The 15,179-nt window shown below is 58.0% G+C and overlaps 1 protein-coding gene across 1 annotated transcript; it reads left to right on the forward strand.

The window, feature by feature from the left end:
- Positions 1-1,174: 1,174 nt before the first annotated feature.
- Positions 1,175-14,764, forward strand: UBE2Q1 (ubiquitin conjugating enzyme E2 Q1). The gene is made up of 13 exons (XM_054010548.1): positions 1,175-1,523; positions 4,198-4,302; positions 4,634-4,738; positions 5,621-5,671; positions 9,050-9,190; positions 9,848-9,932; positions 10,501-10,561; positions 11,108-11,198; positions 11,296-11,354; positions 11,874-11,922; positions 12,658-12,753; positions 13,270-13,336; positions 14,330-14,764. Exons 1-13 carry the CDS (start codon positions 1,248-1,250, stop codon positions 14,359-14,361), a joined length of 1,218 nt encoding a protein of 405 aa, XP_053866523.1. The 5' UTR covers positions 1,175-1,247; the 3' UTR covers positions 14,362-14,764.
- The last annotated feature ends 415 nt before the right edge of the window (positions 14,765-15,179 follow it).

Below are 15,179 nucleotides of genomic sequence, written 5' to 3' on the forward strand. Positions count from 1 at the left end.
GTGGGGCCTGGTCCCACTCGGGGCAGCGCCCCTGGGCCGTGGGCTGCCCCCTTAGCTGCTGGTGAGCGGCGCTGCCGGGCCCGGGGGTCTCTGCCCCGTGTCCCCGGGGGTCTCTGCCCCGTGGCTGCCGGGCCCGGGGGTCTCTGCCCCGTGTCCCCGGGGGTCTCTGCCCCGTGGCTGCTGGGCCCGGGGGTCTCTGCCCCGTGTCCCCGGGGGTCTCTGCCCCGTGGCTGCCGGGCCCGGGGGTCTCTGCCCCGTGTCCCCGGGGGTCTCTGCCCCGTGGCTGCCGGGCCCGGGGGTCTCTGCCCCGTGTCCCCGGGGGTCTCTGCCCCGTGGCTGCTGGGCCCGGGGGTCTCTGCCCCGTGTCCCCGGGGGTCTCTGCCCCGTGGCTGCTGGGCCCGGGGGTCTCTGCCCCGTGTCCCCGGGGGTCTCTGCCCCGTGGCTGCCGGGCCCGGGGGTCTCTGCCCCGTGTCCCCGGGGGTCTCTGCCCCGTGGCTGCTGGGCCCGGGGGTCTCTGCCCCGTGTCCCCGGGGGTCTCTGCCCCATGGCTGCCGGGCTGGGGGTCTCTGCCCCGTGGCTGCCAGGCTGGGGGTCTCTGCCCCATGGCTGCCGGGCTGGGGGTCTCTGCCCCGTGGCTGCCAGGCTGGGGGTCTCTGCCCCGTGGCCGCCGGGCCCGGGGGTCTCTGCCCCGTGTCCCTGGGGGGATCCCTGAGTTACCCTCACCGGCCACCCGCTGTCCCAGGACTGGGCACCCCCCATGGGACGCCCCAGGAGCCTGCCCAGCTGCGGGTCACGTGACTGCAGCCCCCCCCCCGTACTCCCTCCTTGACCCCGTGCCCTGAGCGCCCCCCTCCGGCCGGGGCCGGGCAATGCACAGTGACCCCCCCCCATTGGTGGGTCCTCTGCGCCTGCGCCGCGTGAACCAGGGCGTCGGGCTGGGGCCACTTCCGGCCAGGGTGCACATACTGGAGCGCTCACTTCCGGCCCCCGTTGAGTTGGACCGTTGCGTCACTTCCTCTGCCAGGCTGAGGCGCTAAACGTCATTTCCTCTGCGGCTGCAGCTCCTCCCAGCGGCTGGGGTGCAGGGGAGGGGCCACTTCCGGTGACTAGAACCCGCCTCCTGGCGCGCTGGCTGGTGGGAAGGGGAGGGGACACTTCCGGGTAGCGGGGCCCGTCCCGGCCGCCATCTTGGGCCGGCTCCTGGCGCCGAGGCGGGGTCGGCGGGGCCCGGGTCCCTCCATGGGAAGATGCAGCGGGCGGGGGCGGAGGAGGCGGCGGGGTCGCAGGCGGCGGCGGGGCCCGGGCGGAGCGGGGGCGGCGCGGCCTCCCCCGGGCGGCTCCTGAGGCGGGAGCTGCGGCTGCTCGAGTCCATCTTCCACCGGGGCCACGAGCGGTTCCGCATCGGCAGCGCCTGCCCCGACGAGATCAGCTGCGAGTTCGTGCCCGGGCCGGGGGCGCGCGCCGGGGGGTCCGGGAGCCGGGGCCCGCCGCCGGGGCCCGTCCGCATCCACTGCAACATCACGGTGAGGGGCGGGGCCGCACGGCCGGGGGGGGGGTCTCTTCCCCCCCCCCCTCCATGGGGCGGGACCGGGCCTGGCTCCGGCCGCCTCCTCCGCAGCCCGGCCCGGGGGGGGGGGTACGAGCGTCCCCTTCCCGCGGCCGGGCCCAGAGCCCGGAACAGCCGCGGAGCCCTTCCCCTGTGGGCCAGCGCCCTGCCCGGCGGGCGGGCTCCAGCCCAGGCGGGAATGGCTACGCGGCTCCTGGAGGGCTAAGTCCATGAATGGCTATTAGCCAGGACGGGTAAGGAATGGTGTCCCTAGCCTCTGTCTGTCAGAGGGCGGAGATGGATGGCAGGAGAGAGATCACTTGATCATTGCCTGTTAGATCCACTCCCTCTGGGGCACCTGGCATCGGCCATTGTCGGCAGACAGGACACTGGGCTAGATGGACCTTTGGTCTGACCCAGTCCGGCCGTTCTTGTGTTCAGCCCTGTTGTGTGAGCCCAGTCACTTGCCCTTGGCTCTGAGATTCGCAGCCACAGGTGTTGTTTTTTTGCAGTGTAGATGTTCCCTTTGAGAGGCAAAGTTCAGTCCAACCTGCCCTTCCTCCTTGCTGGGAACCCCAGGAAGTAAAGGGCTGTGTAGCAATGCTCAGAGGAGCCCCTACCTCCAGCGCTCTATTCGTCCTCACTAAAATGCTAGTTATAATCTCTTCCCCTAGCACTCTCTGGGATGAGCAAGAATGGGCTGGGTGTTTACATTGAAAACTAAATGACCCATCTTAGTCCCCTTTTCAACATGGAGGTAGCTGATCTGAAATGCAAATGCCTACACGCTGCCTCAAAAGGTGCTGCCGGGTTTCTGAGCAGAGAGGCACTAGAGCAGGGGCAATACACATGGAGGGAGAGATGTGCATGGTGTTCCTGTGAATAAATCTCTCCGACCAGGTGGGATTAACTTCTGGATTAGACCCCGAAGTGTCTGCCCTTTAGACATTCAACTGTAGGAGTTGCTGTATGCAGATGGGCAGGCTAAGCTGGGGCTTGACTGAGGTGAGGTTAAAGCGCTAGAGATGAGCGGTTTGCTCCTCAGACCCTGACTGCATGTTCATTTCCAGTGGCTAATGACACAAAGCTGCCTCAAGATGCTGTAACCCACTTCACGTGTTATGCTGTGTTAGTGAAGGGGGCTCACAGATGAGCTGTTCCAACCATTGTCTCTATGGTGCTGGGAATATCGTTCAGAACCCCAGGTGCCACTTGCCTCATTCAGATCTGACAGCTGGGGAATGTGGCACCCCTGTTTTTGACCTTGTCCACTGGGAGGAATTTGGATTATGGCAGACTTGTGCCTGGTGAAACATCCGCATCCTGCTTCAGAGCTTCTGCTCTTTGCTTTCACGGGGAGGATGGCAGCAAGATTGCACTGCACACACCGAAGCCAGAAGGTCACCGGGCATAACTTTGAAATGGTAAACTGCAGTCTAGAGCAGCCTGCAGTGCAGTACGCACAGACCTTGGTGCAGAGTGCAAGTTGGGCTGGTGTGTAAACAGGGTCTGACGGCAGGCTTGCCCTAGTATTGCTGCAGTCTCTGAATTGGATTGCTCCTGAGGTTGCAGGAGAAGGATCGTGTTGGCCTGTTGTGATCAGACAGTTGCAGAAGTGAAACTGGCCAAGGTGATTCTTGGGTCTGTCTCCCTTCTGGGGGTCCCAGTGGGAGTGCTGCTGGGTAGAACTGTGTGCATGTCTTTGCCCCCGCAGGGTTTCCAATATTATCCTGTGTCTCAGGACACGTAACTGCTGCAAACATTTAGTTCGGGACAAACCTCTCTGCTCCCCATCCATGCACAAGGTCTCTGCCCAGGATGTTTGCATGCAGCTCAGAATGCGGAATTTTGGTTGAAAACACTGGTTGGGCTGTGTGTGAAATGAACCATCAAATAAGGACTTGATCTTTCTGGTGCACATGAGACTCCTGGCTCTGCCGGGGCTGGATTTAACAGGACTCTGTTATGGATAAAAAGCAAAGTCTGAGTGCTCCCTTTCAGGGAGCATCTGAGCATGTGCAATAAGAATATTAGCACGCTGCAGGGGGCTGTGGAGTTGGTGGACCATGTGTTGCAGCAGCCTCATTGACACAGACCTATTTCTTGTACCTAGGTATTGGAGCCTGCACTCCCTTGCCCCTATTTCCATGATGTGAGTTCGGGATGATTTTCCAGAGGGCTTGTTTAAAAAGAAGATATATTACCAAGTGCCATCAGCAGAATGCAGGACAGAGAGGGCCTGCCCTTAAGGGGCTGACAGGCATTGGTCTGCGTAGGATGGGAGTGTAGGATTTCGTGCCCTCTCCGAAGGCAGTAGTGTGAAGTGACATAGACTTTGCACCTTTCTTTCTCTCGCCTCCCCATCTGGCAGAGCTTGCGGGTTGGAGGGAGTGTAGCAGCACAGAATTGACACAGATTAGTGTCATCAGAGCTATTGTTTGTTTTTGTCTCCATCCGGGATTAGTCCGGAGGGTGGAGTGCATTTGCCTGGACGCTACCCTGCTGAGCTGTGTGTTTGTGAGGGAAGAGAGACAGGACTGCAGCTTGCTGCCCCGGTCAGAGGGATACTCGCTCTGACACCCTAGGCTGGGTGGGGTCGAGGTGCACTCTGTAACAATGGCCCAAACATCACCTTTTTCCCTGTTCTCTAGGAGTCTTACCCGGCTGTTCCCCCAATCTGGTCTGTGGAGTCGGATGATCCAAACCTGGCAGCTATCCTGGAGAGGCTGGTGGAAGTCAAGAAAGGAAATACATTGGTGAGGTGGCAAGGTGTGGGGAAGGGCTGGCCGGGGAGAGCTTGAGGAGTACGAGTCCCATCTGTCTGTGGTTCTCGAGTGTTCTGCCCAGTGTGATTGGAAAGGGGTTTGGAGAGTGGAGCTGAGCAGTTCAGGATTGTCCAGCTAGTGCTCTTCCCTTACGTGGGATGTGGCTTGGTTGCTGGCTGCAGCCTGCCCTGGTGCAGTGCAGAAGCTGCGTTCAGCAAGGAGCTTCTCCCATGACTCCCTAGGTATCTGAGTTGCATGCAGTGGAGAGAGTGGCGGTGCCAGGGGCTGCTTAACACTGCTTGTCTGTCTCCTTCCTGGGCAGCTTTTGCAGCACCTGAAGCGGATAATCTCCGACCTGTGCAAACTCTACAACCTTCCCCAGCACCCAGATGTCGAGATGTTGGACCAGCCTCTGCCAGCAGAACAGGTAACGGGCCTAAGACAAGCTGCTCCGACCTTGGCCTGGGGGAAAAGTCTGCTGAGAAGATGGCTTTTGTGCAGCTTGGTACTGCAATGCCGCTTCTCCCATGTGCCCAGCCCAAGCTGGCACTCTGTGTGTCGGGGGATTCTGTGGAGCTAGATCTGGGGGTGCCCTCCAAAAGGGGTCTGTTTTCCAGGGTTGTGGCTTTGCTTGCTCTCCTGGAGCATGGCAGATGGACTAGTACCTGTTTTCGCCCAAGTGCTGCTTGCCTAGTGCTCAGCAATGCCCTACATCGGGTGCACCTCTTGTAACATACAGAGATGCAGCGCTGCATGGGTCCTTTTCCGCCCAGTCTCTGGGTGGGAGTCTGTGGAATTGAAGGTGGATGTGTTTAGCTTCCCTACCTGAGAGGAGTACGTTACCTTGGCAGTGCTGGCCAGCTTTGGTGAGCCAGGTTGCCTGTGCAGTGCTGGTACAGCCCCGACTTGGTTGTCTGCCCTCTCTGGATATGTATGCCAGTGTGTCAGATGTTGCCCACTGGGCTTTCTCTGATGACTGCCCCCAACTTAACCCTTCACCTCTGAGGCAGCCATTCTAGAAGGAACAGCCTGTACAAAGTTTCTAGCTTCACTTTAGTTTTCAGATGAATGCTCAGTGTCAGTCTTCATCCAAGCTTCCCTGGAAGCATTGTAGGGGATTCCAATGAGGTACAGAATTGCATAGGCCCCTGTCGGTGAGCTTTGCCTGCTGGCAGCTTCCTAGCGGAGATGCTGCTTGTCAGCACAGACTGTCTGGGTAGCGGTCACTCGGCTGGCTAGCTCCTCCCTGCAGAATGACAGCGACTCCACAGGGGCCATTCTGATCCTTGTCTCTGTCCTGCTCCCGTAGAGCACCCAGGAAGAGGTGTCCTCGGAGGATGAAGATGAGGAGATGCCAGAGGTGAGTGCAGGGGGGATGCGGGAGAAGTTCACGCCGTATCCGGCAGTGGGGAGAGCACTGCAGTGAAGTGTGTCAGGAAAGGAGCTGAGGCAGATTAGCCCGAGCAGCAGTTGTCAGATTCAAACCTGGCTTGTTTCTATTCAAAGCATGAGCAGCTCCTTATACCCACCAGGTTGGGATCCCTCACGGAGCACGTTTGCTCAGCCCTGGCAGGGGGTCATCGGGTCTGCTTTACTGAAAGCCTTAAGGAAATGCTACTGCAGCTGTCCTCTGCATTTGGTTGATATAAGAGGCCCGTGTTATCAAGGCTTGCCATTGCTGGGAGGGTGGGAAGGGATTGAGCTGGGAATGGGATCCCTTGGCTTGCTGCTTTGTCTGTTTGTACTGCAGTTCTCCAGGGCCTGAAATTTACCAGCTAAGCTCTTTGAGCTCCTTGGCGTGGAGTTTTGAGTTGCCATTGCTGGCATGGAAATCGCATAATGGAAATCTGACTCCTGGAGAGAGAGGATTAGGCAGGCTTGCGAAGTGTGCAAGCAAGAGACTTGGCCAGGAGGTGAGAGGCGGCCATATTTCACCGCAGGCTTTGCTGTAACTCCCGTAGGCTTTAGCTGTTGGTTTGTGCACTCAAGGCCTTTCCAAGGGGATGGAATAAACCTGACTCTCCATGGTGATGTTTCCTAAGATGCCTCTGGCTAGGATATGGGTGTGCAAGGTTCATACAGCTCTTCACAGCCATTCCAGCAGAACCTGGGGGGCAGTCACAGCCCTATACAATTAGTGGGGCTGTGCAGTGTAGGGATTTTAGTGAAGATGAGACCCTGTTGGATCAGGGATAGGCTCGTCCCCTGAGAGAGGATGTTGTGCATTAACCTGATATGCGAGGTCACATACAGTATGTGTAAACTCGCCCACTTTCCCAGCCTGCCTGCGATGTATGCACTCCCCCACGCTGCACTGAGCTGGACCTGTCGGTGGTGAATGGACCCTTGAGAACTGGGTGGTTACTAGCGGTAACTAGAGTTCCCTGGTTTTTACAAATGTGAAATAACCTAATAAAATGAAAAACCTCACCCTGCAGTTCCGGCTCCATCCCCCAAGGCTGGGCCCATCTCCTCACTCCAGGCATTGCAGCTGTTCAGGGTTGCAGTGCAACTCAGGTTTGGCCCAGCCATCCTCCTATTGTGACAATGCGGGGTAGCTGGGCCAAATTTGAGTGAGTGGTGCTGTGACCCCGTCACAACGTCGCTCTCTCAAATCTGGCCTGGCCACCGCTGTCACCCCTCCTCCCACTGTTGTCATTTGGGGCCAAACTGAAGTGATGCTGTGACCCTTGTGCCTGGAGTGGGGAACTGGGCCCAGCCCTGTGGGACAGGAACCACCGCGGTCGGGCGAGTGCAGGTCAGGCTCCCTCTCTGAGCCCCTGGGGCAGGACCAGACCCCAGGGGAAGAGTGGGTGGAAATGGATAAAATGCAATGAAAAAATCCTTTCCCGTGGTCTAGTGATAACAGACTAGTCCAGCTGCGTCTCGGGACCAAACTCTGACCTCTATCCTGGGCCCTGGGGCTTCCATCAATGTGCTGTGGCCAGGATCACTGTAGGGTGCTGTGCTGTTTGGAGGGGTTTCCTAGGCAAAGCCCTTCCCAAAACGCATGCTTTCTCCGGAATAGCAACAGGTGCCCTGGAGAGCGGCGACAGCAAGGTGCTCCCTCGCAACTCCATCGGGGTTCTGCACCTAGCCAGGGGTTGGTGGAGTCGGCACTTAGCTTTCTATGAGGGACACAGCATCTCTCCTGAGTGACGATAGCCATCAGTGCCTCAGCGCAAGCGCGGAGTGTGGTCTGTGGATGCACTGGGTGTAACGCAGGCGCTGGGGAATGGGGCTTCTGACCATGCTCCGTGAGGGCTGAGGAGCCAGCATGCTTGGGCTCTGTGGATAGTGTTTCATGTCCCACTCAACAACCTTCTCTGGCCAGCTGACTGCGGAGGGCGGGAAGGGGGCTTCAGAGCTGGGGGTGATCTGAAAGCCCCTCCAAAAGTACCCTGAAATATGGTACAACTTCCAGAGAAAAGGGCCCTGAGCCCCGCTGGGTTTCACATACACAAAGGCCCTGGGAATCTGCCCTGGGTCCCTTCCACGCTCTTGGTGACCAGAGCGGTTGTCTCCACGTATTGAGACAGCTCCGTTTGCTTTCCCCCTGCACGAGCAAAGGCTCAGCAGAGCTACCGAGCCTTGCAGTTCGGTGAGGCATGTTGGGAGATGTACACAAGGGGATAGTGGCTAATTCTAAGAAGAGCTGGACTTGGCAGCGGAGCAGCTGGTAAACAAGGAGCTGTATGTGCCCACTTTAAACATGGAGAGGAAACATGCCTGAGAGCAGCAGATTGACGAGCTGGGGGAGCTCACCTGGGGTCCGCTCAGAAACCTGCTTAACTTTGGGTCTGGGTTTCCTCTTTCAGAAATCTGCAGCCACCGCCAGGGGTCCCCGATGGAGCAAGGGAGCAGGGACCGAGGTGGGAGGGGAAGACGCAGGGGAAATCTGCAGCCACCGCCCAGGGGTCCCCGATGGAGCAAGGGAGCAGGGACCGAGGTGGGAGGGGAAGACGCAGGGTGGCTGGTGGACGGGGAGCAGTTGGATACCCAGATTCTCATGTGGCAGCAGAGCCACTTTGGAGGCTAGTAATGACTGGATGTGGGATTTCACCTTTGAACGAGCTGCAGCCAGTTCCCTGGGGGGGTGGGCTGGGGCTGTGGGAGCGACAGCGGCTACAGAGCCTCAGTATTTCTCTTACTCTGGAGAGGAGAATTTCTCGGCGTCCCTTTGTTGAAATCAGAGGGTGAGTTTGCGTGTGCACTCCAGGGACAGACTGCGTCCGCTCTGGGATCCTCGGGCATGCACTAGAGGCAAAGACCCGTCTTTACTTGTGCTTGCCTGAGTGCTGCGCCAGCTCGGAGCTGGAGCAGTGCCCGGGTGTCACGCAGCTGGGTGGCTTCAGGGCAGTGGAGTTTGCAGCTCCTGGCTGCTCTTTACCCACTTGCCCTGGAGGCAGAGCATTGCAGGATGGGCTGGGGGCCATTCCAGGCAGTTTCCTGCCCTCTTCCTGATCTCCAGAGGAGTGCGCTGGACTCGGGTATTGGAATTTCCCATTCCATAGCTCAGACCTGACTTCGCTCTGCCCCATGCTGGCTGCTGACACCACAGGCCTAGCAGGATCTTGTGACCGCTCTGCCCGTGTTGGGAAAGGAGTTGCTGAGAATTTCCACTGAGGGAGCCTGGGAGCCCTGAGTGCCCCTGAGAGCCGGCCCTGCACTGCAGGTGCTCAGATCAGTGAGGAGTGGAGCTGGGTGTCTGGTGTGAGATCTTTCTTCTCCTGCCCAGGACACCGAGGACTTGGATCACTATGAGATGAAAGAGGAGGAGCCAGTCGACGGGAAGAAGACGGAGGACGACGGCATCGGGAAGGAAAACCTGGCCATCTTAGAGAAAATCAAACAGAACCAGAGGCAAGATTACTTAAATGTACGTGTCACTAGGAGGGGGGAGGGGCTGGGGAGCAGAGGGGGCCAAGGGATACCCCGTGGAGCTGCTGCACCGCTTGGAAGAGCAGTGCCCTAGCCCATGCCAGTCCCCGTCTGCTGCAATGTTCTAGCTCCTTATTGCACAGAGAGCCTCAGGTGACTCCGGTTTCCATGGAGGGATCTGGAGTTGCTCACGACGCTTGTCGTCTGCACGGCTACACGTGCCCAGTAGCTCTGTAGCAAACGTGCTGTCTCCAGCGAAGGATGCAGGGAGAATCCGGAGTCCAAGTGAAGACCACTGAGCTTGGGTGGCTTATCCAAAGGAATCTGGTTCGCTTCCCTCTAATGCTGCTGGAATCAAGTGCAGCCGCTTCTCCTTCCCCTTGCTGGGCTTGTCTTCGCTGAGCTCCTCTCAGGCTCTCCGCCTGCCTCCTAACGCAGAGGATCTGAATGCCTGGTGCAGGGGTGGCTGCTCCCTGGAAGACTGGAGATCTGCAGTGCGGAGGAGGGGGCTGCAGCGTATGGCACTAATCCACCTGGGCCAAATCTCCCAGGGTAGGAGTTCTGGCTCAGGCCTTGGCTCCGGTAGTAATGACTGTAGTGAGACCAGTGTAACAATGTGATTGCCTCCCCGTCCCTCTTCCCGACCCCCTCGCAGGGCGCAGTGTCTGGCTCTGTACAGGCCACTGACCGGCTAATGAAGGAGCTCAGGGATATTTACCGATCACCAAGTTTCAAGGGCGGTAAGTGGTGACTAGCTCTGACCTGAGTGCTGGGGGGACCTGCCTTAATCTGATTGCTTGTCATGGTCATGCCAACCTGTACCTAATGGCCAGGGAGAGCTGGTTTGTTGAGCAGGCCACTTCCCTTCCCTATGTCCTAATGGAACGGGCTCCCCAGAGCCGTGTTGGGGGTTCAGAGGCGCTGGAGCTGGACCAGTGAGAATACTGTCTGTGTTAGAGGGGAACGAGGAGCTTGTGCTGAGAGGGAGGGCCTCTGAGTTGGTACTTGCTTCCCTGAAGTCTCTAGCTGGTGTGATGGCCCTTTCGCTGTGTGCACTGGTGGCGGTAGGGGAATGACTGTCCCTCGCCCCGAAGCCCCAAGACTCTGGGGAGGGGCAGTCAGTTGCCAGTGCCCGTGGGGACAGCCTGCCGAGACAAGGGCGCTCCCTGCGCAGTGCGGATCCCTGCCAGGTTGCGCTCATGCTTTGTCCCAAGGTGACTTGGATCCAGAGGGCCGCTGCTCAGATCCTTGTCCGAACGGCTGCTGCTGTCTCCGGTGGTGCTGACGTGTCCTTTCTCTGCTCTGCAGGAAACTATGCAGTTGAACTAGTGAGCGACAGCCTGTACGATTGGAACGTCAAACTCCTGAAGTAGGTGGCCTGGCTCAGGAGGTCTGTTGGCAGGGCTTGGGGTGGCTGGGCCCCGCTACCTAGAGCGTGTGCGTACGGGGAGAGGAGGTGGGAGCTACTGACTAGAGCAGGAGGTGATGCTTGGCAGACCTGAGCTGTGCGCCAGACTCTGCCAGAGACTCGCATGCCCTGCCCAGTCTGTGCCTCGGTTTCCCCTGTGCTTCGAGGGAGCTTTGGAGCTATTTGCTGTTTCTGGAGCTTTGGCATGGGTGCACCCGCCCCCCCTCCAATGCAGCCACTCCTTGCCTAGGGCCAGGCATGCTTCCCTTGGAAGCTGTGGGCTCTCGCACCATGCTCATGCAGGGGGGGCCTTCCCTCTCCTCCCCTGGTGCATGATCCTGCTCTTGCCTGGGGAGCGAGGGGCTGGGTTGCGAACTTGACTCCCTTAGCGTTTGTGTTCCAGTCAGAAGGCTTGGGGTCAGCCAGGTGCGATTGCCCTGGGCTCCTGTGGGCAGTGCAGAGTGCTGCCTGCCCTGGGCTCTGACCTCATGGGCTCTTCCCTTGCAGGGTTGACGAGGATAGCGCTTTGCACAACGATCTCCAGATCCTCAAAGAGAAAGAAGGGATGGACTTCATCCTCCTAAACTTCTCCTTTAAAGTAAGGCCTGCAGCCCCCGGTCCCTTCCCACCCCCCTCTGCCCTGCTGGAGCTCCCGCTGTGGTTCTCAACAGCCCTGTGTCTGTCTCTCCTTGCAGGATAACTTTCCTTTCGACCCACCATTCGTAAGGGTTGTGTCCCCTGTGCTCTCAGGGGGGTAAGTGACTGTTCAAATCAGTGCGCTCGTCACCAAGTGCTTTGGCCGCGGCAGTCCCTTGTCCCGTACCTAGGGAGCTGCCGCAGGGGCGCGGTTAGGTCTCTGCAGAGAATAGTGGTTCCTCTGGGCTTGTCTGGGGACGGGTGGGGATGGATCATCTCCGTATCTCTTTGGTCCAAGTCCCCTCTCGGGGTCTGCCAAGAGTGTTTGAGGTGACGCTCTGACTCCACTAGGTCAGTGGTCATCTCCCTGGTGTGGTGTAGGTGCAAGAGGGGGGAAGGTGACTGTGGCCTTTCCTGGGAGAGTGCAGGGCCCAGGCATGGGGGTGTGACTGGAGGGGACGGAGGTGAAAGGTGCCGGAGACCTGCTCAACTGCTGTCTTTATAGCAGCTCACTGGTGTTTCCGTAGAACTGCGATCTCCCTTGGACGGGGAGCAATGACTAGTTACCTCAGGCTGTAGGGGGAGGGACTAGGCATTGCTGCAGGAGATCGGTATGATTGTCCTCTTCCCTCCCAAGGTACGTTCTGGGGGGAGGTGCCATCTGCATGGAGCTGCTTACAAAGCAGGTGAGTGTCGGCGGCTGCATTGTGGGAAGGCCTGTGCGCTCAAAGGTGGCCAGTGTGTGGCCTGGGCACCTGTTACTTAAGGCATGTGAGTGGCACTGGTGCTGGGGTCTGAAAATCCTGCCGCTAGCGTTAACGTTCACGCACAGCTCGGACTCCTCGAGTGCCTGGCGTTACGGGGCTTCCCTGTTTTGTACAGTGTTGCTGCCTTTATTTTGGGGGAGGGAGAAAACATTTGCTTCCAGGATAGGGCAAAACGTTCAGTTGGTGGGCGACACAGTGCCAAGCTGCAGGGGGAATCCACCATAGCCCAGTGCAGTGTTCTTCAGGCAGGGAGGGCTTGAAGATTGCGAGGTGTTGAAACTTTCACCGCAGTCTTAAGCAAAGCAAATCTCTCCTCTTCTCCCCCCCGCTTTGAGTTAGTGTTCCATCGGCCTCGGAGAACGCACCCCTGTTCGTTTCACTTTTCTAGCCCAGGCTGGAGGGTAATGAACATGTCCCCCTCTGAACAAGGGGTGAGCAGCCTGCAGAGATTGACACACACTGGTGCAGCCCGAGGGGTGGGGTGGGGGAGGCTGCTGATCCTCGAATAGCCGTACCCCAGCATTGCTGGATGGACCCCTCAGCAGAGCCCAGCTGAGAGAAGCCAGCTCCTGCCAGTCAGGACAGGCCTGGCTGCTGTCTGGTCACCGGGAGGGCAGGTTCCCGCCAGTCTCACTGTTTCCCCTTGTTTTGCAGGGCTGGAGCAGTGCCTATTCTATTGAATCAGTGATCATGCAGATCAGTGCCACGCTGGTGAAAGGGAAAGCGAGGGTGCAGTTTGGAGCCAATAAAGTAAGGCCCTGGTCTGGAGCAGCAGGGGAGAGGGGAGTGTTTGAGACCTTTGCAGTGTTTCAGCATCGTCTACTCTGTGGATGCAGTTTAAAGCCAAGATTCCCAGGTGCCTTAAATACTTGGGAGCTGCCGTTTCCTTGGCTGATGTGATGAATCAGAAATGCCAGCAGTGTGCTTTGTCTGGGGCTGCGGGACGGAGCCAGTAATCCCAGCGCGAGGCCCCTGTGCTGTCATGCCACCCACCTGCGTCTCAGCACCCTCAGAAAAGCTGACAGGGCTTGGGGTGATGCGCTGCATTCTCGGTACAGCTCTAGAGTGGGGGCTGGCGACCCTGTGCAGATGGGATCCGTCACCAGCAGCTCTGAGCGTCTGCAGCCTTAGGTGCTGGTCCCAGAAATGGGTGTGAAGTGACTTGGGGTGGGACACGCCATGGTGCGGGCCCGGTGCAGCTGGTTTAACTGATACCCCTGTTGTGTAGCGCACAGACCTGACTGTCCCTCTGGCTTCCCCTTGCAGAATCAGTACAGCCTGACGCGAGCACAGCAGTCCTACAAGTCCCTGGTTCAGATCCATGAGAAGAATGGTAAGGCCTCCAGGGGTGGGGGTGTGTGTGGGGGGGGTCTGTCCTCACTTACCATGGGGCTCCTGCAGGGGGCAGCATGTTGAACCTGGCTGTGCTCACCTCGGAATCACTGCTGGAGAGCAGAGTGACTGAGTGGGCTGCAGCCAGTGTCCCCAGCTCATGTTTGGCCCTCGCTGCAAAAGCCGCCTCTTGCCCTGTGGGAAGGACCCTTAGCTCACTGCAGAGACCGAATGTAAGGGCCGTGCAGGGGAGATGGTGTAGCTGCTCAGCAGGACGTCTGGCCCTGTTCAAACGTCCCTGTGCCTGGCTTCACGAAGTCTGATTCCATAAGGATTTACCCATCTTAGCCACACGGACGCTAGCAGCTGGGGCGCAGCCGGACTGTGTAGAGCAAACCCAGCTCGTCTCTGAAGGACTGCAGCAGCTCCAGGGAGCTGAATGTGTAATGCCTTACTTGGCCTGAGACCGAGATGAGTTACTACCTACACGGGTCTCTCCTGGTTGCTGAAACTAGCCGTCTCTTCCTCCTTGGCTTCCCAAATTCAGGTGCACCGGGCACATTACGGGGTGGGTTAAATTTGTCCTGTCGGTGCTGGTACCCAGCTAATTAAACCGTGTAACACTCCAAGCTAAAACCACCTCTGCTAGCAAAGCAGTGGCTGGGTGATGCTTGGCCTGGCTGTCCTGGGCGGCTTGTGGCCCGGCAGAGCTAGACCAGATAGTGCATGTGAAGCGTTAACCTGCTAGAGATGGAGAGTATTTTCCTGCCTGTGTGTGCAGCGTGCACCCCTTGCAGAGCTTCAGGAAGCTGTAGTATGGGCAGAACCTACAGTCAAGGCTGGGAGGGGGGAGGAGAGAGTCTCCTCCCCGTCTGCCATCACAGAGCTGCATGGTCTCACATGTGAGGCACTTGTCACATGGAAGGAGTCTGGTGGGACTGTTCTGGGGAGTCTGAGACTTGTCCCTCCCATGGAGTCTTTGCTCTTGTTTCAGGCTGGTACACACCACCCAAGGAAGACGGCTAGCATTGACAGTTGGCTGGGCTCTGCAGGACCAACTGGTTACTTTTGAATGCTCTACTTGGCCCATAAAATGCCCCTGTGGCTCCCTCCTGGGATGATAGCTCTGCCTGTTTGCAGGACAGTAACGGCTGTTATAAACTCGATGGGAAAAACTGTATAAGCAGTTGGACTGACGGGAAACTCTTGCTGGACCCTCGCTAGCAGGCGTCCTTATTAAAACAACTCTTGAGCCTCTTGTATCGCTGGAAACTTTCGACTCCGCTCCAGTCTAGAGCATCCTCCTCACCTATGCTACGGATTTAATTTATTTTCTTATTTCATGTACACTGCTTTTTTGGTTACAGTGTATGATGGATGTGTATGGAAAATGTATCTTTGGAGAAAAATTACAGTTTGTTAATTTGAAGATGCTGGTCTGACTTTTTTTTTCTCAAGTCACTGCTGAGCTGAGTTCTATGCTGCGGGCGCAACATACTGCTCTGAGCCCCCAGGCAAACTGTCTTCGGCGTGGCCCCTGGCCAGCTGTGTGTGGTGGGGGAAGTATGTCTTTCCTCAACTGCCCATGCTTGTGGATGGCCAAAATCTGTGTGAGATCAACCCTTCTGAAATCCCCCCAGGAGCCCTGACTTCCATGCTGTGAGAGAGGTGGTTCGCTTGCTAATCTGCTAAATCAAGAACAGATTTTCCTTCAAGAAACCACAAAGTTTCTCACTTCTGGAGAACAGAGGCTAAAGTAGCTCTAAGGTGTATGTGCTCATCCTGCTGTGGGTGAGTGGTTTGTATGTGCTCTGGGGGAGGAGGGGCTGTCAGAAGCACCACAC

The sequence above is a fragment of the Malaclemys terrapin genome, chromosome 21 (genome assembly GCF_027887155.1).
Source record: "Malaclemys terrapin pileata isolate rMalTer1 chromosome 21, rMalTer1.hap1, whole genome shotgun sequence".
Taxonomy (NCBI): domain Eukaryota; kingdom Metazoa; phylum Chordata; order Testudines; family Emydidae; genus Malaclemys; species Malaclemys terrapin.

Bases quoted from the DNA above. Each gene is read 5' to 3' on its own strand.
- UBE2Q1 (XM_054010548.1), top strand. From the start codon at position 1,248: ATGCAGCGGGCGGGGGCGGAGGAGGCGGCGGGGTCGCAGGCGGCGGCG. The intron at 11,199-11,295 runs GTAAGGCCTGCA...CTCTCCTTGCAG, and splicing joins TCCTAAACTTCTCCTTTAAA to GATAACTTTCCTTTCGACCC. The intron at 13,337-14,329 runs GTAAGGCCTCCA...CTCTTGTTTCAG, and splicing joins TCAGATCCATGAGAAGAATG to GCTGGTACACACCACCCAAG.